This window comes from Thyridium curvatum (assembly GCF_004353045.1).
Source record: "Thyridium curvatum strain D216 chromosome Unknown NODE_4_length_842636_cov_84.159710, whole genome shotgun sequence".
Classification (NCBI taxonomy): Eukaryota; Fungi; Ascomycota; class Sordariomycetes; order Thyridiales; family Thyridiaceae; genus Thyridium; species Thyridium curvatum.
In genome coordinates, this window is record NW_022156759.1 from 98,461 (window position 1) to 125,153 (window position 26,693).

General features: G+C 55.7%; 7 protein-coding genes across 7 annotated transcripts; 2 read left to right on the forward strand and 5 right to left on the reverse strand.

The window, feature by feature from the left end:
- Positions 1 to 3,533: 3,533 nt before the first annotated feature.
- E0L32_000986 (uncharacterized protein) lies at positions 3,534 to 5,311 on the reverse strand (the record flags this gene model as incomplete). Its single annotated transcript, XM_031144918.1, has 6 exons — positions 3,534 to 3,674; positions 3,753 to 3,861; positions 3,941 to 4,469; positions 4,809 to 5,094; positions 5,208 to 5,228; positions 5,291 to 5,311. 6 exons carry the CDS (start codon positions 5,309 to 5,311, stop codon positions 3,534 to 3,536), a joined length of 1,107 nt encoding a protein of 368 aa, XP_030992879.1.
- A 585-nt stretch (positions 5,312 to 5,896) lies between these two features.
- Positions 5,897 to 10,545, reverse strand: E0L32_000987 (uncharacterized protein; the record flags this gene model as incomplete). Its single annotated transcript, XM_031144929.1, has 2 exons — positions 5,897 to 6,472; positions 6,532 to 10,545. 2 exons carry the CDS (start codon positions 10,543 to 10,545, stop codon positions 5,897 to 5,899), a joined length of 4,590 nt encoding a protein of 1,529 aa, XP_030992880.1.
- A 2,800-nt stretch (positions 10,546 to 13,345) lies between these two features.
- Positions 13,346 to 14,342, reverse strand: E0L32_000988 (uncharacterized protein; the record flags this gene model as incomplete). The annotated part of the gene is made up of 2 exons (XM_031144940.1): positions 13,346 to 13,740; positions 13,796 to 14,342. The coding sequence occupies 2 exons, from the start codon at positions 14,340 to 14,342 to the stop codon at positions 13,346 to 13,348; spliced, it is 942 nt and encodes a 313-aa protein (XP_030992881.1).
- A 1,095-nt stretch (positions 14,343 to 15,437) lies between these two features.
- Positions 15,438 to 16,417, forward strand: E0L32_000989 (uncharacterized protein; the record flags this gene model as incomplete). The annotated part of the gene is made up of 4 exons (XM_031144951.1): positions 15,438 to 15,443; positions 15,510 to 15,606; positions 15,675 to 15,799; positions 15,866 to 16,417. The coding sequence occupies 4 exons, from the start codon at positions 15,438 to 15,440 to the stop codon at positions 16,415 to 16,417; spliced, it is 780 nt and encodes a 259-aa protein (XP_030992882.1).
- Positions 16,418 to 17,806: 1,389 nt separating this feature from the next.
- E0L32_000990 (uncharacterized protein) lies at positions 17,807 to 19,753 on the forward strand (the record flags this gene model as incomplete). Its single annotated transcript, XM_031144962.1, has 2 exons — positions 17,807 to 18,005; positions 18,066 to 19,753. 2 exons carry the CDS (start codon positions 17,807 to 17,809, stop codon positions 19,751 to 19,753), a joined length of 1,887 nt encoding a protein of 628 aa, XP_030992883.1.
- Positions 19,754 to 20,235: 482 nt separating this feature from the next.
- E0L32_000991 (uncharacterized protein) lies at positions 20,236 to 21,179 on the reverse strand (the record flags this gene model as incomplete). Its single annotated transcript, XM_031144973.1, has 2 exons — positions 20,236 to 20,770; positions 20,929 to 21,179. The coding sequence occupies 2 exons, from the start codon at positions 21,177 to 21,179 to the stop codon at positions 20,236 to 20,238; spliced, it is 786 nt and encodes a 261-aa protein (XP_030992884.1).
- Positions 21,180 to 21,776: 597 nt separating this feature from the next.
- E0L32_000992 (uncharacterized protein) lies at positions 21,777 to 25,042 on the reverse strand (the record flags this gene model as incomplete). Its single annotated transcript, XM_031144984.1, has 8 exons — positions 21,777 to 23,066; positions 23,126 to 23,200; positions 23,630 to 23,782; positions 23,833 to 23,945; positions 24,239 to 24,484; positions 24,545 to 24,698; positions 24,828 to 24,857; positions 24,941 to 25,042. The coding sequence occupies 8 exons, from the start codon at positions 25,040 to 25,042 to the stop codon at positions 21,777 to 21,779; spliced, it is 2,163 nt and encodes a 720-aa protein (XP_030992885.1).
- Positions 25,043 to 26,693: the final 1,651 nt, after the last annotated feature.

Genomic DNA, 26,693 nt, shown 5'->3' on the forward strand with positions numbered 1-26,693 from the left:
GGGCGGGCCACTTGCTGGCCTTATCACGATCTTCGCTGGTGAGTGTGGGCGAGGCCGGGGTTGACCATCTTCATGCAGACTACCACCTAACGGCCACACCCCCATGGCAAACACGAGAGGGGGGGGGGAGAGAGAGAGAGAGACAGAAAGATGATGATTTTCGATGCTGGAGCCACCCAGCCCCAAGCCCATCTCCCGTAGTTGCCGACCAACGAGAAAGATCTGTCCGTGGAAGACCAGTCGCGGTTTGGGTTAATCTCCGGTTCAGACACGAGCTGATCCCAGGGAACGTTCATTGGGCAGAAATCCAGCAAAGTGAAGGAAAAGGTCCTAGCAACACACCATATCCGTCGTCGGGGCATGTTCCAATTGGCTGGTGCTCTGTCGAATCCCTGAGAGAGTAGGGTATCTTCCTCCCTCAGTTGCCCCGTTCGACGGCAGGTACCTTAGCTACCTTACCTCTCGCACCAGAGAGGGAGGGTATCAAGTCAAGTGCCTCTTTTCATGCCACCCAGACCCAGAGAACCCTTGTCGTCCGGACCCGGATCGAGCCTAGCGGACGGCCGTTCAACGATTGAAATGCCCAAACGAGGCGTGCTGTGAGACCAATCTTAGCAGGTACAAGAGAAGGTCATTTGCACTTTGCGTAGATCCACATGACAGTCGTTGACGTTTTCAGCCTGCTGAAGGCAAGCAGCGGTGTGCACTCGCCCCTCTTGACGGCAGAGATATGGGAGCGAGCATGTCCGAATGGCGACGGATGTGCGCGACAGCGTCATCGGATGTATTTTCCACATGGCAAGCTCGGTCGGTCTCTGGGAGGAGCGGCAGATTGCGGAGCGAACTAACACTTTCAGAAACAGCCCAGTCGACAAGGCCGTTGTGTTAGTCAACCAATGATTGTATCAAGACTAGGCTCTCTTATTCGCCCAGATCTCAATCTCCACGCTGACCAGGTTATGGTCCTGGTGGACTGGATTATGCCCGGCATCCATAGGTCTAAGCATGGGCTACTCCCAGCCAGTTTGTCGGGAAGTCGTCAGCCTGGTCGTTCGTTTCGTCTCCAAGTTGTGAGAAGCAGAGGCAATGACGACATATTGCACGGCACTGCATGGCCTCTGGCGGCAGGCATGGCATGCTATTTGAGCGAAGTTTATGGCGGAGTCAGATTTGGTCTTTGAGAGAAGACAGAGAGGTCGCCAGACATCAGACATACCTCCGACTGTACGGTACAGTCTTTGTCAATAAATCGACCAGGGAAGAGGGAGGGTAGCCCTTGCACAAGTTGCAAGCCATGCCAACTAGTGTAACAGGGGATCTTCAGCGGCGTCTGTGCTCTGCTGTTGGATGGGATGTCTGCAAGTCTGATCTCTCCACCACTTCCGGTAAGTGGTCCCCGCTCCCCCGTCCGCCCGTTTGATCTTCTGTCTTTTGCATACGATTTCCAAGATGATGTTGGCCTTCTTTCGCAGCTCGGTCCCGTTGTTGTGACTAGGCTTGTTGAGCCAACAAGCCAGGACGGTTGATCCTGTCCACAAGGCTGCAACCCGCCACCCGGCCAGCCTCAGCCCAAGTCCTGGCTTTACTTCGGGAAACGGGAAACAGGGTTGAACTGTCTGGCCGTAAGATCAGCAGTAGCAGCACTACTCACTACTTGTACCGTACACAGCACGAGCTCGCTCGTGTGGGTTCCCCCCAGCTCAAAGGTGGGCACTCTAGAAACGGCCCAGGCAATGTCGGCGGCAAGAGAAGGCCTGTGAAAGGTCGGCTGAGATCCGCAAGGCCAGGTGTTGGAGTTAATCAACCTCCCGGCCGTTTTTAGGGTGGCCACCAAGACCTGTCAGTGGTCCAAAATGTCCCGACTGATGATGGCTCAAGCTCGATTTTCAACTGAACACTGGAACCTGGGAAAGAGGCGACCGTATTCCGGCAAAAGTCGCCTACCTCGTCATCATCCAACATCCCGCTTGATTTATTCCTTGTCAGTCTCGTTTATGCCTTTCCATAATGCCCAGTCGTGGATTATGAATCCATTCTCCGGAAGAGAGTGAAGAGGAGAGAGAGCAGAGCATGTTGACCTGCCCCTGAACCTTGGGCTACATCCAACAAGTATCGCGCGGTACCAGGTTCTCGCCGAACCTGGCATGATCAGATAATCGGGAAAGAAACAGGTGCTGGTGTGGTATTGTTTCAATGGCCGCCCGACGCGCAGATATTACTCTCCCAACCCGTAAGCTTCTCTTGCATCCGATGTTCGCAGGTGGAGGTGGTGGTGGTGAGATGACTTGGTAAAATCCAGACCGCTCCCTCTCCTCGCTCCGATGATGGACGTCGTCGCTTTTTCGTCCCAAGGTAGCTAACTAGCTAGCTGCCACCAAGAAAACACACACCTGCACCTCACTCTCACTCATTCTTCCTGGTACACACTCCCTCATCTGCTCCTCCTCCTGCACGTTCCTGTTAAGCGCCGAGGTGCACCCCACGCCTCCACCGCACACTGCCCTACCTTATCTGCATGCATGCCCTAGCTTGGATATCGTTGGCCGCAGATTCGGCGACCCGTTCGGTTATGCACCTCTGGCCCTGCAAGACCGCACCGACCTGCAGGCCCTGTTTCCTGTCGCAGAAAGATGATGCCTTGCCCTTCTTTGCTGGGCCTGCTGGGCCTGCCGGGCCTACCTTTGCCTGGGATGGGATGTGGCGCCTTGCGGGGGTGAAGGGGGGGGGGGACTTGACACTGACATTCTGACCTCCCAACCTCGGGCTGGACGGCGACGTCGGGGGTTTACTGCAACCCAGCTTCGCTCTGCACCCCGACTAAAGCTTCTCTTGCATCTGCCACCCAACCCAACAAAGGTACCGGATGACGCTTTCGAGCCGTTGAAAGTAGCAGTCGCATGCAGTGCTTCGTCTCAACTTGCTTCTTTTCTGTTCGCCTCCCCCATGTCCGATGCAGGGGGGGAAACCTCTAATGTATGTATGTGGTATGTACAGTCGGGTTGATGTATGCAAGTATCCAGGCCTGTCCCCAAGCCGAAAACCACCCCTGGACTAATTTGCGTCCCTCGATCAGTCCCCCATCTTGCCATTGCCAGCCCTGTCCTGGTTGCAGTCATGACTGCAAAGAAAGGCGTGCTATTTCATGCGCCTTGGCGCTGCCAATCTCCGTGTTCGCACTGGGACGCGTATCATGCCGTTCTTGCTGAGCCTGGCAATGCATTTGTGACGTATTGCCACACATAGGTATGGTCTATTCCAATCGCAAACCAGCATTTTGTCCTTCTTCGAGGGACGCGTCGCTACGCCACCGGGGAATTGAAACGGGCGAGAGCCAGTATTCGGCAAGTTGCGGGTGTGGGCGCCTCAGGGGTCGTTTCAGAACGGGAGCTCCGAAACTGAGGCTTCTAATATCGCCCTGGTCTTGTGGCGCGCTGAGAGGGAGAGTCTTTCACCGTTTGATAATCGTGACTACAGGGAGGGACAAGGTCAGCTGAACTGCCAAACAGACATCCCAAGGTTTCGAATGGAACTCGTCAGCGGATGCATAACATACCGATATCTTCGTCAGCGAGCTGATGCGATAGGCCGACGCGCTGTGGCTGATGTTTCACGGACCTGCCATACACAACGGCATTCTTAAACTGTTCAAGGATGCTTCGGTGGATGGCGTTACACTACGGACGAGGCAGACCCGGTTAGAACACACGACCTGTCCCAAACGACCAGCGTGGAGGCGAGGTTCTAAAACTTACGAAGTCCTCAACGGTGCATTTCGTGGAACGGAGCACAACAGGAGCGGAGTAGTCGGGCATCCTTCCCTTGGGCTTCGTGTAGACTCGAACCAACTTTAGCTTTTCCCACCTGTGACTGAATTAGCATTTGTGCATACACCAGGGAACACCCCTTGCTCGCCGACTAAGATGGACGGGAAAGAGCGTACATGGCCTCCATTAGCTCGTCGACGTTCCAACCATGTTCTGAGCTGATGGGCACGGAATTGGGGATACGGTAGAGGAGGTCGAGCTCCTCAATGCTAATCGCATCGATCTTGTTCAACACGTAAATGACAGGGATATAACTTCGGCTCCTAGCCTCGAGCACATCGATGAGGTCGTCCACTGTGGCATCGCAACGGATGGTGATATCAGCCGAGTTGATGCGGTATTCGCTCATGACCGCCTTGATTTCGTCATGATCGATGTGTGTCAACGGGACAGTGCTGGTGATGTTGAGGCCACCCTTGTCCTTCTTCTTGAAAGTGATGTTGGGTGGCTCCTTGTTGATGCGAATGCCAAAGCCCTCGAGTTCCGTCTCGATCACGCGCTTGTCCGTCAGAGGCTTGTTGACGTCGAGCACGATAAAGATGAGATGGCACGTCTTGGCAACGGCGATGACCTGGCGACCACGCCCTCTGCCGTCTTTGGCACCCTCGATAATTCCGGGTAAGTCAATCATCTGCAGAGGAGCGCCTATTGTTTCATGCGGTGACCCGCGCCAGTTAGCGCCCCGTTCTGCTCGGCTGTTTACACAAGCGCAACGCAACCTGACTGGCAAAGTAAAGGAAGAATGTGAAAGGGGCGGCAAAAAGTTGGCATCATGCTCGACTCTCTCGAACTTCGAGGCCCACGGCCCGCAGACCGCGCAGATCACACGAGATGCCTGCCATGCGCCTGGAAGCCTTATCCCAGAACCAACACCCTACCCTGAACTGGCCAACTTTGGTTCGTACGCCGATCCGTGATTGAGTGTAATGATCCGGGTTGCAAACAGCAGGTGGACCAAAAAAAGAAGGGAAGTCCTGCACGCACCATTGTACATGACCTGACCAGGGACCGACGTCAATGTCGTGAACTCGTATGCCGCGGCCTCGGAGTGTTGGCCCGTGAGTCTGCTCATGAGCGTCGATTTGCCCACCGAGGGGAAGCCGATGAAGCCGATACTGGCTACACCGGTGCGCGCAACATCGAAACCTGCGCCGCCACCTCCACCGCCACCACCAGACGGTGTGAGCAGCTCGCGCTTCAGCTTGGCGAGCTTGGCCTTGAGTTGACCCAGATGGAAGGACGTTGCCTTGTTCTTCTGGGTCCGGGCCATCTATAACAGAGAGACGTGACTTTTTGTCAGCAGAGGTGCCTTTTCGTACGGCGGTATCGCAATAAAGCAAATGGTTGGTGATTCATCGGGATCGTGAGGAGCTGCAAACGTACTTCGGCCTCGATCTCCTTAATCTGTATTGAAGATTCAGTCAGTGGCGTCCGTCGAGCAGGGCAACGCCAAGGGAGCAACATACCTTGTCTACCGTGGTCGACATCTCTGCGACTGTTTGCCCTCGGGCGGTCTCCTAGTATGCTGTTTGTTGATGTGGACTGTCGGGCAAGAACCGCGATAGACGGTTTTGGTCGATCTTGAATTTCTATTATCGCGGGGCAAGACTGGTTAATGTGGGTGAAATTTCATAGTGGGGAAAATTGCTGCCGGACCGTCTCCGGCTGGCGGCCATTCGGATATACTACATGTACTACACATAATGCACCATGCGTGCGATGATTCGTACAGAGCAAGAACTCAACAAACATCTAGCCAGGCCAACTCGTCACACACGTCGAACATATTACGTCCTTCAATGGATTTGTACAAAAGAACACGGGGTATATTCCCTGGAATCATACCATGTCGCTACCAGCAATGTAACAAAGATACCGCTCCTCCGGTCTAGGTAGTCTCGGTTGTTAAGGTGAAGCCAGCAACCCATTGTATCCCAACCGTCGTCCCATAGGCGATTCGTAAAAGAGATAGGGGTTTCCATGAGCGATCATACCGCTAGACCATACGACTTCTCATACATAATAGTTGCTTCCCATCCTCTGTACCCATACACTCATCATTGTTCAGCTCGTTAATCAGCCACAGCATCAACGTGGTTTCCGTTGACACCCGTGTGGCTACCAGGTGCGGTACCGGGCAAGGAAGTGGTGGGAGAAGCCAGTTGGTGCTGGCCATCGCCATTAAGCAATGTCTGCGCGGTCTGTTCGGTCGACAACCCGGCAGGTGCACCATGGCGGGTAGATGATTGACTGACAGGCGAGAATTGGACTCCATTGGGCAGCGTGGGCGAGCTCGATCCAGATATCAAATGCTCCAGCCCTTGTTCACGACAAATCTTGTCGTAGTCTGGGTCGTCGGGAGTCACAGCCTTGAGTCCTCGACGAGGGACGCGTTTCTCTGGGAAGGGCGTCTTGCTGACTGCGCTCAAGCCTGGCTTGTCTTCGGAGACCATGGCGCCGTTGACAAAGTACTTGTTGCGAGGAGCGAAGCCATGGAATCGGTCTGCATCGGGATCGCTCTTCCACTTCTGCGTGGGCGCCCAATACATCATCTGAGCTTCGCTCTCGGGAAGCTCGCGATATGCCATGGAAAGCTTAATGTTGCGGAGATGGGGCATTGTGGGGATGATATACATCAGCTCGGAGGCCTGGAAGCTAATTGTTAGTGTCTAAAGGGGGACGATTCGTGAAGTGCTTTGCTCCTTACCTTGACGAAGAACATCTCGAGAGAGGCGAAGAGCGGCCAAGCCTCCTTGCGAAGTCTCTCGATGATTGTATAGCTCATCGTGTCTGGATCATGCCCTTCATAATAGTCGGGAAGCTGTTTGCCAATATCAAACAGATTCTGAGTCGTCAAGGCATACCGGTCAGCTTCGAGCCTCCAGATCGTCTTCTTTGCAATCATCGACACTGGGATGCGTTCCCAAGCTGTGTAGCGCGAGAGGTCCAGATCCTTCTCTCCGAGTAGCAATGCCACCTGTGTGTTGAGGAGCCATTGCTCTCGGCCATCTGGCTTGCCAGTTGCCTCCGGGCGTATGCAGTCGTAGCGGACACCTTGCATCTTGCTGAATTTCTGTGCCACTTCTGGAGACTTGGGGTTGGCACAGGTGTCCAGCCATCGAAGCAGTGGAGGCAACTTGGATAGACGGATCCTCTCCTGCTCTTCGAAGATCCTTCGCTGCTCAGCCTCTCTCGCAGCCCTCTCGGCCTCCCGGGCAGCGCGGCGGCGCTCCATTTCCTCGCGTTGCGCACGCTCCCGTCGCTCCTGTTCTTTCTTCTCCTCCTCTTCGCGCTTCCTTCGGGCTTCTTCGGCAGCTTCGCGTTCCAGTTGCTCTCTACGCAGCCGTTCTTCCTCTTCGCGCTTCTTCCGCTCCTCCTCTTCCCGACGCTTTTGTTCTTCTTCCGCTTCGAGCCTCTTCCTCTCCTCTTCCTCCTTTCGCCTCTTCTCCTCCTCCTCCTTCTTCCTCTTCTCTTCTTCCTCTGCTTTTCGCTTTTCCTCTTCGAGTCGCTGTTTCTTCTCGAGCTCTTCTCGACGTTTCGCCTCTGCTTCCTCTTCCTCTTTCCGCTTACGCTCCTCTTCTTCTCGGCGTTTCTGCTCTTCCTCTGCCTTTCTGGCTTCCAAAGCCTGCTGCTCGGCTTCGGCTTGTTTCTTCTTGTCCGACTCCTTGTCCTTCGCTACACGGGCCTCGATCTCGGCACCTTCCTTAGGTTGATCGACGTCATGCATTTCGATATCAACATCCTCGGACTTGACGTGAATGCTTTTCTCCGAAGCGTTAGACTTTCCAGATTCCCTTCGGCTTCGGTCCGACGAGGCGTCTCGCTTCTTCTGTTTCGCTGACTTCGATTCAGCGTCGTCCCGATCCCGGTGACTTGAATTCGCCGAGGGGTCTCGCGAGGCAGCGGACTTGTGAGGTCGGTCATCAAGGGAGGTGGATTTCTGCCGCTTCTCTCTGCCTTCGACATCCAAGCGGCGTCGTTTGACCGGACCTTCTCCGCCTTCTTTCTCCGATGAAGGATGGTGCGGCGGCGTTGCACTTGAACGGTGTCGTTTGCCTGAGCCTTCGCCGGAGACCGAGAGCCTATCTCTGGACTCGTCGCGCTTGAGCTGCTTAGTTCGGTCGTGATACTTCTCCCCCTTGAGGCGCTCGTGGACATCATCATGACGAGAATCACGGGGACTAGACGGCTCTTTCAGTGATGAGGCCGTCGATGCCATGCTTGCTCGTCGTTGCTTATCGCGCTCGCCTTTCAATTCTCTTCCGGAAACGAGCTTTCGTCTTGGTTTCATCGTCTCGCCCTCAGAGGATAAAGCTGCAAGATCTGACTCGGCTCGCCTGGGTTTGGAGTGTTTTGATGGCGGTGAGACTTCTCGGTCAGAGATTGCGATTGTGGGTGGGCGGTCATCCTTCTTCGGTCGGCCCGGACCACGTCTAGGCGAAGATTGGGTGTCATGGTGAGCAGAAAACGAGTTGGACCGCCTCTTGTCCTTGGGACTGGTCGGTGCTTTGCTGCTGGCCGCCTTCTTGGTTTCCCTGGTCGGACTGGAAAGCTTCCGCTTGTGGGCCCTAGCGGACTCGTCTCTGGACTCGGAGCGCCCTGCGCGCTTACTATCCCGATCCAGATCCCGTCTCGCCGGAGATTTGGTCTTGGCTGAGTCTTTATGAGTCTTTTTGTACGCGTCGTACGCGTCCTTGAGCATATGTTCCTCTTCCTTCCAGTTCGGGCCTTGGCGTCTCCGTGCGATCTCGTAATAGGTTTCTCCCCTGAACTTTCGCGTCGGGTCAAAACTAGTCTGATCAAGCAAGAGCCGGATGACCTTGATATTTTCTTGCCCAATGGCTGCAAGCATGGGCGTCGCAACATCGGGGGATACGGAGGTCACACCTGCTGGGTCTGGATTTGCGTTCCCTAACGCGAGCAGGAGTTGCATAACAATATCATGGCCACCCCTCGCTGCGGCAACCATAGACTCTGGGTCGTCAAAGGTATCCCTGACTTGGAGAATGCGGGTCACCGTTTCCTCATCACCGCGCCCGGCGGCCTGACGAAGGGTCTTGTCATCCATGGGCATGTACAGCAGGTGGTTGCTAGTCTTGTTGGCTCGAACGGTCCCAGCCCTCCTCGAAGCTGCCACCTGGTGAGCAAGGCTAGAGGCCGGTGGTGACCTTCGGGGGCTCTCCGGACCATGGGAAGCGCGCGTATCACTAGCGTCTTGGAAGTTGTCCTCCGAAGTGAAGCGGCGCTCGCCCATCTTCTTCTTGGCGTTGACCAAAGCAGCACGTATCTCAGTGGCATTCTCCAGATCGTCCGTAATACGGTCGAGTGGTTCCTCGCCGTTGACGTTGGCTTTCCGCGGATTGACTCCTGCGTCGAGAAGTAGCTTGACCACCTCGAGATGCCCGTTATCTACCGCGTCCAGAAGAGGCGTGTCTTTATCGTAATTGACACAGTCCAGATTGCAGCCAGCCTCGATGAGAAGTTTCACAATATCATCGTAACCATTAATTGAGGCGATCTGCAGAGGAGTGTTGCCAGCGAAATCTGCGACATTCAAATCCTCGGGACGCTCGGCCAATCTCTGCTTCACCCCATCGTACTCGCCTCTCGCGCATGCGCGCGCTAAGAATGTTTGGCCGTGAGCATCGAGATGTTTCTTGTGCGGCGCCATTTTGGCAGGCGAGATGGTGGACTCAGCCGTGGCGGGGGTAGTGAGGCTACGCAGCTTGGAGCTTCGAATATGGGGGCTGCCACTGGCAGAGGATTCATCAGAATGGTAATCAGTGGACTGGAGTGGAGCAGGCACTCTCTTCTTCTTGTGGCTCAGCCCGTTGGACGGCAGCTGGGTTGAAATGCTGCGACGGTGAGCCCGAGGTTGAGGGGAAATAGAGCGGTTGCGCGAAGACTGGTTGGTCTCATGGTGTGGTCTTGAAGCCGATGTCTTGTGCTCGCGGTGCGTCTTGTTCGAAGTGTTGCCGTTGTCGAGCCCAACCAGAGCAGTGCGCTGCCTGCGGGCTTTGCGACTCTCGCCCTCGTCGTCGGATTCTGCCTTTGGTGCCTTCCTCTTGTGGGACACGAGCCTGTCGACTGAGCGCGCTTTGTCCCGTACGGCTGAAGGCAGTCGCGGCGATTTGGCGCGAACAGAATCAGAGTCGGAATCTGGATGTGGATGTGGATGTGCAGTTGAGAGCCTTCTGGGGCGGTGGTGATGCGGAGGTGAGGCCGGTGCCGAGCTGAGGCCACTCGAGCCGTCCTTGGTCCGCTTGTTTTCCTGCGAGGTCTTCTTTTTTCCAGTGTGGGAAGCTGCGGAGGGCGGCGCTGAGGCGGCATCGCGAGCCCCGCCTTGGCCCGAGCGATCGCCCTCCCTGCTTCGACTGCCCGAGGCCTTGAGGGCGGCAGGGGCCTCGATCTTGCCCTCGCCATCGCTCTTGTCCTCATGCTTGATCATCTTGCGAGACTTTGAGGGTGATGGATTTCCATTCTTATCGTACAGCACAATGGTTTCAGCCTCCGAGTTGGCGTCTGCGCCATCGTCGTCTTGAGCTTGAGGATGGGCAGCACCGGATCTGGACTCCTTGACTGGGGGCGATGATCGAACGGAGGTTGGTGACTTGGTCAGAGAGGTCGTCTTTGTGGCCTGGTCGGGGTCCGCACCGGCTGAGTGTTTGGGTGAAGCGGCAGGCTTCGTGGAGGCGGCGTCGACAGCATTCTGCGCATCCATGTCATTTAATTCGAGAAAATTCTATTGCTCTGCACCATGCTGGGCGCTTCCCTGGACGATCAAGGACTGGAGGGAAGGTAAAGGCTGATTGATTCGCGTCGCAAGGGAAAATGATGATTCAATCAGCCAAAGGTGAAAAGGATGGAAGAGGGAGAGGGATGAATTGGTCAAAGGCACGACCACCAAGAGGAATCCACTACCTTCACAGGAAGACAGACAAAACAGACACGCCAGCAGGCAGTGTCCCAGCCCTGCTACCTAGGTATCAATGTACATACCTACACTGCAGCTGCAGCATCAACAGCAGGGTGGCAGCAGACAAGCACCAAAAAGCATCCACTATGGCTAGATGACTAGGCTCTATTGGAGGGCGGGCAGTAGCGGGCAGCCCGCTCCAGTCTATGCGGGCTTCAGGCAACACGCGTGAAGGAGATGGACGGCCTGGGTGGATATGCAATGACAAGGACCACACTTGCTCTGTAGTCTGGAGGTTAGGTACCTCGACAAAGATCTGATCAGCCCTGCCACCACCACCAGGTGATCTGTGCTGGAAGGACTCGAAGGAGTACAAACATGCAGATACCTAGATGGTCAAGTCAAGGCAGACAGCAGGCACTTTGGCACTTACTCGCCATTCAGCTCCTCGGGGGGCTGGGTTTACGTTGCGGAGTGCGGATAGGGGGGACGAGTTTGATGTGCCTACATAGAGAGTCATGACATCTACATGCCTCTCCTGATCTTCCCAAACGGATGGATGATGGTATCATCTACCGAAATACTCCAAGTAATGTAAATTTGGATTGTTGTTGTATTTTTATTCTATCTTCGGGCATTTCGACTAAGTATTCGACTGCGTTCCTGGGTACCGGGACGGGCCAAAAGATGGGCAAACGGCGGTAGGTACTCCGTACATTGAGATTTGCCCATGCTCCAGGTCTGATCGCCACCTGTCCCTCCCAGTGGCGCTCCGAAATGACTAGAGTACGGCGGGCGATATGAACCCCAACCGCCGTTTTTATTTCTCCTTTGCTGCGCCCCCCTACCGTTAGCTTCCTTTTTTCTCACCACTGAAGCAAGGATGCAGAGACGGGCTAACGACTGGTGTGAGTGGGGAACGTGCTTCTCATGCACTTTGATGCATCTTCCATGAATCCATCCTGACCATCTACCGATGCCAACGCTGGTGTCGTGCGTGGCATTGGTGGCTGGCTTGCCTGCTTGCGTGCCTGTCTGCCAATCTGCCTGCTGGCCTGCATGTCCAGGCATCATCGCAAATCAACTCGATAAAACCCTCAAGCACTGGCTATCTACGAAGTAGGTATCAGTCTCTCTCCCTCTCCTCCAGAGCTATCGGCTCGTTGGTTTCCGTCTCAGAATCAGCCAGGACTCCCTGCATATGTGCAGCCTGCCTTTCAAAGCGTACCAGGCGTAGCGGGGCCCGCTCGTCCAAATTTCCAAGCCCCCGTTTCTCTGCAGAGTGTCGAAATTACAACCAGATTTTTTACGAAATCCAGCACTTGTCCATTCCCAGATAAGAGACGACCCACGACCAGCCAGAGATCGCCAACCGTCCTTGGTCAGGTCCACGGCTCAGTCTGTGCCAACGACTTCCGCTCCCAGGGCTGGTTCGGTTCCTCAACCTTTTGCGGAAGGCCTCGTCTCTTCTCCACGCTCTCAACCTTGGCGGACTTTACATCTCAGCTCTACTCCGTACATCGCTCAGTGGAACATGCCAGCCACGCTGTACGACCCAGCTCGCCCTCACCCTGCCTGACCGCCTGATCGACCTCCTTCTCTCCTTCTCTAACAAACACGAACGAGCGAGTTATTTGCGTGCATCCTTGTCTCTGTCCTCTACCACCGTCACACGACGTACTCACACGACAGCATCCGCAATCAGAGTAGCCACGGCAAAGTGATCTCTGGCAAGTCAGTCTGATTGTTGGGAGCTCCGGTCCAAATTCCACGGCATGGCGGAATCATCACTGCCTTCGTCCCTCGAGCTCGCCAGGGTATCGAGGCTCCCTCCTCGATGCTACTACATCGCCAACTTCATCACAGAAGAGGAGGAGGCTTCTATATTGGAAAAGATCGCTGCTGCGCCGAAGCCCAGATGGAAACAACTGAGCCACCGCCGACTCCAGACTTGGCCGTCCGATCTCGTGCAGAACTCACTACTAGATTCCCCCTTGCCTCGATGGCTCGACGAACCCATCGTTTCGCGATTGCTATCGATTCCGCTGCTGGAAGGGCAGGATAACAATATCTTCTCGGACAGCCCCCATTCACGCCCCAACCATGTATTGATCAATGAATACCCACCCGGCACCGGCATCATGCCGCACAAGGTAGGTCGGGTGGTCGCTTGGCATCATCGACCTTGTAGGCCCGTAGACTTATCGTTGCTGTAGGATGGAGCCGCCTATCACCCAGTTGTGTGCACAGTAAGCCTCGGGGCGAGCCTCTGCCTGAACATCTACAGGAGCAAGGAAGACGGGGCAATAGAACCAGAACCTGCTTGGAGGATCCTTCAGGAGCCACGGAGCCTGCTCATCACTACCGGAGACTTATACACTGATTTCCTGCACGGCATATCCGACATAGAGGAAGACGTGGACTTGTCGGAAGACACAATCGCAAACTGGAGCCTGCTCTCTTCCAACACCGCTTTCGAGGCGGGTCGGAGCTCTCGCCAGACAAGGACGAGTCTGACGTATCGTGATGTGCTGAAGGTGTCGAAGCTAGGCAGCAAGTTTGGGCTGTTTCAAAAGCGATGAATTGTGGCCCTGCGCCTTGGGTCTCAGAAAACGAACGGGATCATAGCCCATTTACCAGCAACCTTGTCTGGCCCGAACTTGGCAGCATACCAATCCTTGGTCCTCTTTGCGGTAACGCCCAGGTTGGTGGCCGCGAACACGAGAGCACATAGGAGTGTTCGGTTCAACAGTCGACCCTCTGGAGCCGCACCCAGCGCCAATGCTGCGTAGAGGACACACTCGCACGTGTAGTGTGGGCAGACAATATGCCGGAAGAGACCCTTCTCCGGCAGAGAGTACTTCTTCAGGCTGCTTAGATACCTGTGGCAGCCATTTTGCAGGACGCTAGCCAACAGGAACGTTGGAACCGCTACCATAGTCTTGACGGGGACTGCTGTTGTTCCGTTCAAAAGGCCTTGTTGCTTTTCCCGGATCGCCTCTTGTAGTCGTTAGCAACAGTCTCTCTTCATGAATACAAGACGAGGGCAACGTACGCGATCCCTCGATCCAGACGGACAGGCTCATGCCAGCATAGAACGCGATGCCAAGTAGCCAGTGAAGCACCCCCATCTTCGACTTGGAGGGCTTGACCAACGCCCAAGACTCCAACAGCCTGCGCGTCCCTTGCAAGGCCATCAGCCCCCATGTCACGCAGACCTGCTCCATTGCCATCGACGGCAGGCCGGCAGACGCCTGCCGGCTGGCGAGAAGCTGCATCAGGCGCCCGTGGCGCAAGAATTGGTAGGCCCAAAAGGCAAGGCCGGCGACAGACGTGTAGTAGTAGCTGCTGAACCAGGAGTGCGGCACCGCCGTGTACGCGGCGAGCTGCCTGACGAGCCTGTACTCCTGCGGCGCCTCGCCCTTTTGGTGAGTCTGGGGCCGCTCTTCTCTGGCACCATAGTCCATCATGATGTGCTTGACCTCGCGCGGGAGGGCGGCAACAGCAAAGATGCACGCGGCTGCGAGGAGCATGGCCCCCTGGCAACATACCGACGGCGGTGGTATGTTGTCCAGAAGCTGTATCAGTCCGTCCCGAGACATGGCCGAAGACTTGAGTTGCGTACTGAAAGCTTCGACTATTCTGGATGCTGTGGTCGGTGAGCAGGTGGGCAAGGGAGTACGGCTGTTTGTTGAGACTGTCAAAACGTTCACATGCATCCGGATTCTCAGGCTAGGGACCTTGCCGGCGTAAATTTCGACCTAGTAACAGCATCACCCTCCGCCGAGGCACATTACTGAATTCTTCCCATGGAGCATTAATTTTGGCCCGACCAGCTTCGGCACACAACAATTCCAATGTGGGTACCCAAATTTGCTATCGCCTTGTCCTCGGGCAAACTCAAGTCGTTCATCACGAAGACTCACACAAACCAATTTATTTGGTTGCAGACCGTATGCCATCAAGGCTGGATTCGGTATACAGCGCAGGGATAGCAGCATACAGTCGAGCCCTTTGTGCAATACTTGCACTTCTTTCGACTGGTTCTAGATCAGAAGATCAGTCTGAGCAATGACAAGATGTCAGAAGCTTTGCCAATGGCTGACCTCCTTATCGTACACATCCAGGGTCACAAGGCGCCACGGGCTGTCGACGGTACAAGGTAGTTCCGCCGTCAAAAGCTTGGTTAGACCACACCGGACCAGCTGTGCACTCGTGCGACTCCCGTTGTAGCTCCGGCCACAGATATCCCGGAGGACGAGCTGTCGACGGGCTAGGGACACGTAGTCGAAGGGTTAAAGCGAATGAGGCAGTAGTCAACCCCACTGTATCGCGCTATTCGGCGTGCCTTCTGGCAGCATGCGAGCATCCAGACCGCCGCAAGCATCCGTCGGGTATTGCCCTTTTTGGCCTGTCCTCTTGACAGAAGTGGTCCACGAAAAGCCTCATCAAGGACTTAGACGACCCCGCCGCACGCCTCCTCGACCTGTTTAGTGAGACGGCAGAAGCTAGGGCGGCTCATCTATATATACGTGCTAGAGACCTAGGCCTTGATCGTCTCCCTGGACAGACTGGTCAAGCGAGCAAGTTGATTTCCTATTTCTTCCAGTGACTTTGTTGGCAACAGTAAGCAGTCTACGCCGCCCAAAGATCCAATCCATCCCTATTTCAACCCACGACGCCAACGTTCTCCAAAGATGGCAGTGAGTTCCTCATTTTTCGTGCCTGCACCGGCATCTGAGGCCGATATCTAAGACGTGAATCTGTAGGCTCCGTATCCTCAGGTGGTCCTCCTCGGCGACTCTCTCATCCAGGGTGCCTGCCAGACCAACGAAGGCTTCTCTTTCCAGTCTGCTCTCGAGACTCGTAAGCCACCCAGAAGAGACCGCCGGTCCACTCCTAGACAGGCGTCGTGATTCTAACGGGCAAGACAGATTGCGTTCGGAGGTATGACGTGGTCAACCGTGGCTTCTCGGGCTACAACACTTCGCAAACCCTCAAGATACTAGACAAGATCATCCTGGCCCCCTCAGAGTCCGGGCCAAAGATCAAGTACCTGGTATGTTGAACCTTGTTGCTTCTGAATGCCGCCCGCACGTCTGCGCACAGCACTCACCGCGCACAGCTTGTTCTGCTCGGGGCCAATGATGCGGCGATCCCCATGCAGGTTGCGAACCAGCACGTCGACCTGGCCGAGTACAAGGTGAACCTGGCCAAGATCATCACGCACCCCAACGTCACGGCGCACAAGGCCCAGGTCCTCCTGGTCACCCCGCCCCCGCTGGACGAGATCTTCAAAGCCAAGCTCGACATCGAGGCCGGCTTTCCTCAGAGCACGCGCGAGACCAAGATCAGCGCGCAGTACTCCGAGGCTGCGCGCCAGGTGGCCAAGGAGGTCGAAGGCGTCGTGCTCGTCGACCTATGGAAGGAGCTCATGGACGTGGCCATTGCCAAGACGCCCGGCTTTGACGCCAGCACGGGCACGCTCGGCGACCCGGAGACGGGGAAGCGCGGGTACCTGGAGCAGCTCCTGAAGGACGGCCTGCACATGACTGGCGAGGCGTACGAGATCTTCTTCAAGGCGGTTGAGAAGCACATTGAGCCGCAACATCCCAACCTCTCGCAGGAGGGATGGATCTACCCCGATTGGCGCGAGGCCGAGTGGCTGAAGAATTAAGGGACTTGATAAGAAGACTCGAGACGAGATTTAGACACTCTAAAGCAAAGAATAGAACACACAGGTGGTTTTCACGTTTGCTTCTTATTTTCTATTCTGTTTCCTCCCTTCTACACGGTAAATCTCTGCCTCCTTGGAAAGGAGACAAGGTATGAAGTAGACACCACGTCCTACAGATTGTCGTCTTGAAGTAGTGCAAGGACACACAATGACACACCGATGGGTTTCCATCCTCTTCGGACCAATTGACAGGTGCATATTCTGTGTCACTTCATCTCATCTTCCCCCCCATTTACCAAGTCAGTCGAGTGTTTCATCTCCAAACGAACGGCCCTACTCAATTGGAGGCACGCTACTGGTGTTAGTTGCAGCGATTTGTGGGAGCCGGCTACCCGGGGACCACTAAAAACAGTCCTTAATCGTCACCTCCTCGAAACAACGACATGCCTATGCCAAATCGCCCCTACTAGACAACTCCTCACCAATCTCAACTCTCCAGCTCCCTATCCTGCCTGGAGAAACCTCGACCTCCGGACTCTCTCGCCAACGACAAAGCCAGTTCAACACATCACAAAGGCCTGCCGCTTGGTGCCTGCCTATCATACCTGCTCGACGACAACCTAGATCACTCTCGACGTCCCTTCCCCGCCTTGCCAACTAGGCTGCCTACGCCCTCATTCCAATCCTTTTGCACCTCCGCAGACTACACCTCCACACCGAGATCGCGCGACACGAAAGCTCGATTCCTTGTCGCCTTTGTCCCCGGACTTGATCACAAATAGGCCAGCTGTCCGTTGAACGTATAAATAGAGTTGGGGGCCCCTCCACACGTCAAACGCTCCGCCCTCCTCGTCACGCTCACAGCCTCAACAACTGTGGGAGCGGTTCGCCTTGCGGTAGAGCCAGGAAGCTCAAATACCGTCCATATCTACTACATCACTTCACCCACCCTCGTCCAAGAACGAGTAGGCAAGGTTCAACTTGCTCCATTTCCGCTCTCGGCGCCTTGAACCAAACTCCACCCTTTAGACTTAGTGCAACAAGCTGTGCGCCCCCTCGCCTCCGGCCTCGAATACTTGCTCGGCCCATTGCTTATCATCTGGAGATCCGCAGAAAGACCGGCTGGTCTTTTCGTGCGATGGTGGGGGAGGTGGACTCTGTGGCCTGACTTCGATGATCTAGGTCCTGCAGCAACAAGAGGACACGAGTGTGTGGTGATACAGGAATACGGCCAAATCGCCAACTAGGCCCAGACTCGGGAGTCGCAGTCTCATTGCCGTGATTCGAGCCCTCGCCGCTAAGTCAGCTCCTCTCTAGTCGGATACGTCTCCTCTAAGCCATCACCTATCCTCCTGTGTGGTTTCCAAGCGGCATTTCCCTTGGGTGGGCATGGATCCTCGTTTCACCGTCAACCGTGACGAGTTCCATAATGTGCAGATGGACTTGAAACAGCTCCATCTAAGCCAGAGTGCCCTTTCCGAGCGGTTGCAGCGCCTTGAAAAGCGTCAGTATGAGGAATCTACCACTAAGTCCATCTGGGGAGCCAATTCGCCGTTTCCCAGTGCTCTGAGCGGTACTCCTCTTCATGGTGAGACCTCAGCCTATCCTTGCGCCCTGTAATCCACACCACTAACGTCTTGATGACAAGGGCCCATCCATATGCCACCGAATGATGACTTTGACGACTTTGACGCCCAGAGCCAGAACCTCCTGGGCTCATTGCACTTGGAACCCGAGGATGAACCCATCCGGCGCGGTGCCGCATCGAGAGCTAATAGTGTCCGCTTCGATGAAGCAGCTTTGCAAGGCGTAAGCTCTGCACACCGACAATCCGGAGATTTCGGGCCAATCCGCCCGGGCAGTGGATTTGGCATGATGGAGCGCTCCCTCTCACACAAGTCAGATGGCAGACACAGCTCTGCTGGCCATTCTGTGCACTCGGTTCACTCTCTGGCCTCCAGAGGCAGTAGCTTGGGTCTCGACACTCATTTCCTGGTGGGCAGTCATGAAGATGACTCCCCGTTGGACATCCCAGAGCCACCCCCGAGCCTTTTTGTGCTTGGATCTGTACCGGCCATTATCCGATGCTGGCTCACAAACAACTTTGCCCACGGGGCACTCTTGTACGCCGCAGTATGTTCGGGATCGCAGAAGTCTACCTTGGATTATTCCCTGGTGAAGGAACTGGAACTGGAGCACGAGATGCACCGAGATCTAGATGGCACGCATCGCGTCCGGCTCCCAGTGTACCTGGCAGAGGCTATTGTCGCACATTCGCATTCAAGGTCCCCAAATTTGATGCCCCAGATTCCGAGTATGACTGCCAATTTTGAAGTCATGGGCTTCGATCAGACCGAAAATGCCGGCGCCAAGTCGAGCATCCACATATTCATTGGGAGCGATACCCTGCGGGCTCATAGTGCGGACCTGCTCTTCTCTCAGAATACCATGAATCTGTATGGGAACGACAGAGACAAGCTGACTGTTCCGTTTGTTCGACCGGAGGACGATGCTCTCTTCAAGAACCTGACCACCTCGAATATTGTACGACAGAAGCCGAAGCTCAATGGTTCCGCGCCTGAGTTTGTGTCCAGCGATGCCAAGTCTTTCCCGGAACCAACTGAGATGGCGCTGAACCGACACTCGCCGAGACACGAAGAAGACGAAGCTGAACAGCAGGAGCCGGCGCCGTTGACGGGCGAGGACCGGCCGGAGCCATCCGTCAAGTGGTCCACCAACATCTCCGAGAGCGGAGGGGAAAGCGAGAAGCCGCCCAGGCACTCCATCAGCTCCGAGCAGTCGACCCGGGAGGCCCCGCCCGCGGGTGCTGTCGAGAGCGCGCGGCGCGACTCCTCCATCTGGAGCTCGTGGCGGCAGGGCACTTCGGCCAGCGGTAGCGACGGCGGCCAGCGCGAGAGCGGGCCGCTGAGCGGGTACCAGCCCGCCGCCCGCAGCCGCAACATGAAGGTGCTCAAGCCTCAGAAGTCGGGCAGCTCCATGTCGGCCCGGACCGGGGCGGCTTACGAGCCGGCGCCGGCGCCTCGTACGAGCGGCGAGCACCGACGCAAGACTCCGGGTGGCGGTGGCGGCGAGCGAGACAACGGCGGCGGCGGCGGCGGCGGGTCCAGCTTCATCCGCTGGGATTCGAAGCGCAGCGTGAGCAGCAGTGTTCTGTCGTCGTCGGGCAGCGGAGGGGGCAGGGACAAGACGCAAGCGTCGAACAACGGCGATCCTCGGGGCGCACCGCCGCGGGCAGCGAACCCGGTAGGCGGCGCCTCGGCCTTCTCGTGGATGAACCCGTCCAAGTCCAAGGCGTCGGCCGCGTCGGCGGAGTGAGTGATGCTATGCTTTGCTATAGCAAATCCTTGTCCCTTGTCCCTTATATATTTATTTATATACTACGATTCGCCAGTTTTAGATGTCATCGGGGAGATGATCTCCGCGGGCTTCTTTCTCGAGAAAAGCCAGGAGCGTCTACCCCGGTCTTCCTCAACGGATTCTAATATTCATTCGTGTTCGCACTGCCCGTTCTGCACACATGTGGCCAATACACAGTTAGCTACGAGTGCTTCAAAAGATGCAAAATAATGCAAAATCAAAGAGGGAAAAGAAAATGGAATCAGCGAAGGGTGCGGCCTAAATCCAGTATGTTCACAAGTGCATGGATGGTACAATATGTCCTGATTTGTATCGAGACCCGTAAATGTCTCGGTCTGTCCTATCTCCCGGGACTCTACAAAGTCTCACGACAATGCAATCTCTAAGCCAACTCTCATTTTATTTTATGAACTACCCTTCTCAAGCGGCCTATATTTGATCTACATCTTGGGCCCCGGCCCGGGGAACAGCCCCGACAGCGCCCGCTGCGTGTCGTCCTTGGTGGCCTTGACGACGCCGGCGACGGCCCTGAACTCGGGCCGCGCCGCGTCGCGCATCATGTCGTACAGCCAGCTCTCGCTCGTCGTGACGACGGCGCCGGCGCAGCGCAGCCGGTCGAGCGCGAGCCCGACCTCCTGCCGGTTGCAGCTGCTCACGCCGTCGGCGAGCACGTAGACGTTGTGGCCCGCGCGGAGCAGGTCGAGCGCCGTCTGCGTGACGCAGATGTGCGACTCGATGCCCACGATGGCCACGTCGGCCGGGGCCGGGGCCGGGGCCTGCGAGAGCAGGCGCTCGGCGACGGCGGGGAGGTACATGCTGAAGAGGGTCTTGTCCTCCTCGTGGGCGCCGAGCTGCGCGAGCAGGGGCGCGAGCTCGGGCACCGTCTCGCCCAGGCGCGCCTTGTTCTGGGTGGTGGCGACGACGGGGATGGAGAGGGCCTGGGCGGCCTGGAGGAGCTTCTTTGTGGTCAGGATGCTGTTGTGGGCGCGCGCCGGTGGTGGTCAGACTTTGTGTTTGTTTGAGGTCTTTTCCTTTCTTGTTTGTTCTCGGGTTGTGTTGAATGTTGTGACTCGGGTATTTTGGTGGGAGAAGGAGGCGAGGTTTAAGGGGGTGTGTGTGAGTGACGAACTTACACCTTGTCAAACTCCCAGATGGCATTGCGGAACTTTTCCTGCAGGTCGCAGACGCTGTTTCTCAGGGGTAAGCTCAGGTCCAGACATGCATGATCATGATATCCCGGGGCCCCGGGGCGAGAAAGGGGTTGACGGACAAGACAAAGGGCCTGGCTGCCAGGAGATAGCAACATTAGCCTCTGGGAGCTAGCTCGCTGTATGACGAATAGAGACTTACGTTGACCGCGCGGCGGCTTCTGGAATTGGGACATGGCGGAGGACGAAGAGGCGAGCAGTCGCCGATGTGCTACGGAGGATACGCTACCAAGCGGCCGGATGGGTCGATGTCTAAGACTTGAAGCGGCAGTTCTGCGGATATTGTACTGAATCGTGTTCATATCCGAGCAGCAGCAGCAGCAGACTATATCCAGAGGAAGGTGAAGTTGGAGGCACCGCACAATGCAGTTTGATAGAGAGGACATGCCAGGCCGGCTCAATGGGCCAGTGACTGCTGCGTCGATGCGGGGCAGCGGAGGAGACTCGGCATGGGGCATGTGGGGAAGCCGCCCGCGCCTAGTCATCGGCCAGGAGCCAACTCTGACAGATGCCGAGGCTGGCTGGAGCTGCTGTCTATCATCTCTGCGAAGACAAACACTCCTTGACTTAGAGGATGTCTGTGGTGGTCTTGATTTCAAGTCAACTAAGCAGCTCCGGACCGTTTCATGATTTCGTAGAGCATTCTCAGACGCCGTCTTCCTAGTAGTTATTATTCCAATCTAATAATTATAGACATACTGAAAACGATACAAACTTAACCAAGGCGAGCAGACGGTGTTCTATTGCCCCGTTACCCATCAGCTTCCATAGCCTCACTCGGATTGCCTCAGATCCGTATTGATGACCACATCCTCCTTGTTCTTCAGGTGCAGCACAATTGTCAGCCCGTCAATCCCAAGTTCGTCTTCAGACTCGAGGCTCCTCCTTGCCATCTCAGACTTCATTGCGCGGTATTCGGCTTCCAGTTTCAAGCATTTCACTTTCCACTCGCACTCATGGTCCTGTGCTGTGCCGGACTTGATGTCTCGTGATCTTGCTGGCTGATCACGCCCTGCGCTGTGAGGACTCACAGGCAAGGGTGGTGGTGTGTCAACAGCGGCAAGCATTTTTGTTCGTGTGTTGTCGGACTTTGCATCTGTTCTTGAGCCCGGCACGTGAACAAAAGTACTGGGCAGCAACTTGCTCTCATCGGAAGGGCTCCAGATCCGCGCGTGGGGCAGTCTCTGATCTTCATGGCCAGCCTGTGTCTTCTGGGCTTCGCCCCTGGGAGACGATGGGCTGGATTCAGGGTGTCCGCGCAACTGGCGGGACCTTCTCAGCTCACTGTCTACTCGATCTTCCGCTGCATTTGTTCGTGGTGCTCGTGGTGCTGTTGGCCTCAGCCTTGCACGGGCTTCCTCCAGATCACTTGCTGTGCTGTCCCCCAAGAAAGGTACCATGCTGAACGACCCAAGTCGATTGACAACGTGCGGAGTACTCCTGCTCTCAACCCTCCGGAGGCGGCCCTCAATCTTTCCTGGTACATGAGACGGGCGTCTCAGCCAATCCGGAGGGCTGATCACGCGGACTCTCGGAATATCGGGGCGAGTGGGTCGTCCCTCCGGTGACTGCGGCAGATGCTTCAGCAGGACTAGGTGCTTCACGCTCCCCTGCTCGCTGAAATCAACGACCGAGTATCTGCGGTTGGTCATACCGTCGGTACATGGTTCTGTCGCGGTTGACAGTATGGATGACCTGTACGACACGACAGGCTTCGGCATATCGAGGCTGACATCTCTGTGTGCGAAAGGCATTGTGTTCCGTCTCGCCGATGCTTCATTTGCGCTGTCCTCGGCGCTGCCGGCTCCAAGTTTCTCCTGAGCCTCCCTGTTGAGAGTGCAGCTCACGCTATGCCGATAGGGATGATGGCCTGCGTGCGTAGCTCGACAAGTCGGGTCTTGACAATCGGCCGGGCAGGGCGAGTCGGACCGGAAGGCGAGATCATCTCTGTGCGGGATACAGTCGGACAGAGGCCTCTTGGATGAGTCTTGATCATCCTCTTGGGACAATCTTCCCTGCTCTGAAGGACCACTTCGAGGCAGAGTTTGATGCGATTCCTCCTCCTGATGTCCACACAAAGTCAATGACCGCAACAGTCATAGTATGGCTATTGATTACTGACCTTCTGGGGCGTCGTGACGGGAGTGTCGTCACCTCGCCGGCGAGCGGCCCTGGCGGCAGCAAAGGCTCGATGAGCCTGCACTGAATGACCAGGTACCTCGCAGAGGCAAGAGCCACACAGTTCATGCCCGCACGACGGACAGAAATTGGGAGCCGTGGTATTCGTATTGCAGATATGACAGATCCTGGCGAACAGATAAGGGCGCGGCGTGCCATCTCCCCCGAGCAACACATCATACTCTTCGTGAGAGCCCAGTGACTAGCATGCGGGCCGCGGGGGCTGCTGGATGGCGACGCCGGGCATTACGTAGTCCTTCGATTCAGGAGATTGACGCCGTTCTATGTCACGAAGATTGTCTTCTTCCCTTGGACAGCCCGGCTCACTGAAGGGGTGGTCGTGGAGTTGGGCTTTCACTGTAGAATTAGTTGCTGATGTCAACCAGTTGGACAACCTGAGCTGGATAGAGTCGATTTCATGGTGACTTCCACGACCGACACATCTTACTTCGTCGCGGAAGATTCTGGCAGGTTTGCAGACAGCGTTGGCCATGGAGTACTCAAGCTGATGACTGGGGCCGGCGATAGTCAGTCTGTTCGGCAACCACTTGTACCAACGACTGCTACTTCGCCAGACGGCACTGGCCCAATGGAAAACCGTCTAGGATTCTGAATTTGTTGTTGATGTTCTTTATGGGAGTAAGTAAGTACTAGGTATTGCGCAGTGTAGGTGCAAAACTCGGGTGTAAAAACCGGCGAACCGAGAGCACTCGTTTGGCGGCGATCTTCGCCTCGGCGGTTGGGCTCGGGAGTGCTGAAGCAGCCTATATAGAGTGTGTGATAAGAACGAAGCCAGGCAATGGTAGCCGCAAGCTGGGTAAGTCTGCTGCAGAAAGCATAATGCCTGCCCATGTGGAGAGAGTGGTCTTCCAATGCTTAGGAAGGCACGAGACAGCCGGGCTCATAGAAAGAGGTCATGGAAGGCACTAATGAGTGCCAGAGTAAAATTCAGAATGCCGTCATAGACAGATCAAATCGTTTTGTGGTATTCTACAGGTATTCTCGTCGAACAGTTTATACACATCTATTTCAGGACGGCTTGCAGACTCTCGAGAACCTGTGGGTAGCAATACTGTTAGCGTCACGGACTGGAACACAGCAAACTTGTAGTTGATGCCACTGACCTCCAGCTCAATCTTCGCCTCAGCAATATCCTGCTCGCTGCCGCTGCCGTTTGCGACCTTCTGGGCCTCGGCGATCTGGGACTTGACAGCCTCGGCGCTGAAGTCTTCGAGGGGGAAGCCCTCAACGGCGTTGATGCTCATGGTGGAGTTGGGCTGGACGATGGCATAGCCGCCAGACACTGTTGAAGCTGTTAGCTTCCTTGACGAGCGTTGATATCGGGTACCCGAAGAGTACTCACGGAAGAACTGTTTGCTACCGCCGCTCTCCTCAATGACCTCAATCAGGCCGGGCTTCAGCTGCTCAATGGAAGGAACGTGGTTCGCGAGGACACCCATCTCTCCGGACTCGGCGAGAATGTTGACCTGGACGACATCCTGGGACTTGTAGATCGACTGCGATGCGGCAATTAGCTTCTATGCTCCTGCGGCCCGCCGTGGACATCGCGCAGAGCCACGACCCAATACTCGATTCAGAAGAAGCAGTATTCATCGTGCGGACTCGATGGTATATCGGAATCGTACCTGGTGGGGAAGAGCCAAGCTCAGCTTGATCTATCGGGGGCATTGAGTTAGCAGCTGCGATTTCATCGAGGGAGCTTTTCGGAACGGCGCGGTTAGGGGGAGAGGAGACTGACCTTGTCGGGGACGGCATCGGCGTAGGTCCTGCGTTGCAGGGGCACCCGAATGGCCGCAGGGCGAGCTCGGAGAGCTGCACGGGCGATGCGAAGGGAGTTCATGATGATTTACCTGGTCAATTGAGGTATGTCTCCGCAACAGCTCAGGGCGACGTCGTCAACAAATCTGCTTGACGATTTCGCAAATTCCCGCCGCTTAGCCGAGAGCAGGCTGGCCAGTCACACATTTCTGCACGTGAGATGGTCCGTGGCTCAAGTCACGTGAGCACGAGCACTTTCCCCAAAGACCTCTTCCCACACCGGCTTAGTCACTGCTCGCCACACCAGCTGGCCAACATCTGTCGACCAAGGTGGCGACCGAGGCGACCTCGCTCTGCTTGGGCAGACCTGGTGACAGTTGTCGTCTTGTTCTGGGAGCTTCCTGTCTATCAATGATCGTCACTCCTGTAGCCATCTAGTGGACGATGGCTGTGCAAATCCATCAAAGTATTTCGCTGTTTCCAGATACATTCATCTCTATTTTCGCCATGGCTCGGCACATTTTTGACGTTTCCTTTTGACCCCCAAGATGGAGAACCCTTGAAACCTAAATCTACCTGTCTCTCCTCATGATCGCCGGAGTTTCGGCTCTCAGGGGATGATTTACACACCATCTCAGTGCCAATATTTCGCTACGAGCCTTTATTCCGCTGCACGATGCCTTGTCTAGCATGGTAGTGGCTCTTTCAGCCCCTGATCATCATATCAGGAGGACTAGCAGATCAACAGTGTTCACATTTGCAAGCACCTTTCACATGAAGACAAGTGCTTTGACCTCAGAGGAGTAGCTGCCGGTAGGAATGTATGAACAACCAGATTTGTGTCAAACGAGTGACGGCAGTGATCAATAGGTCACAGTCGCCCAGACTCGCGGGTATGTCGGCTTATTAGTATTGCCTGCCGGACTTCTTTCAGTACTGCGTCATCATAGCGGAGCCATGGCCATTTGCATTACTCCGTACAGCATCCCTTCGCAGACAGCCCCAGCCCAGGGTCCATCGTGTCTTGAAATGGGGAAGCAAGACAAGTACAATGACGACTTACTCGCAGCAAACCCCAGAAACCCTGGGATGCTTGTGGAGTCTGGAGAAAGGCCACGAAGTTGTGACCACACACTTGGTTGTGTAAGGGAGGTCTGGCAAGCCTGGGATCGGTCTTTCCCACGTTGCGCCTGTCCCTGGAGCGATCCTGCTGGCGTCATAATAGTGGGATCCGCGACCACAATTCAAGCAAAAAAGCTTCAGGTTAGCCCGCTTCTTAGCTGTTACCGACTCGGAGCGTGGCGCCAACGTGGATGGCGCGGTAGCATCGAGGTCGAATGCTAATTCTTTTCCTTCCACACTAGAGAAACTCTTTCCGACCCGAAATCCCCATGACCTGGAAAGTACATATAGTTTCTAGCCTTGCTAAATATGAGCTGCCAGGGCTTGATGGCGTGGTCCAGAGCCAGCCCAGGTCCCAAAACCGACCCGATCGAGTCAGTGGCCGCAAAGGGAGAAGTCGGAATGGCCGCAAGCGCAAGCCTCTCAAAAGCTTCTTGACCACCTCGCTCGTTGCTGCTGCCGACTGATCTGATTGACTGACTGGCGACACGCGATCTGCTTCCGCCATGCAGGCCCTGCATCTCTTCTGCGAATAATTGCTTTGCTGGCTGTTCTGCATAAGGTACTTTAGGCAAGTACATGCGCCTGCCCGCAGTTCGTCGGCCAGGAAA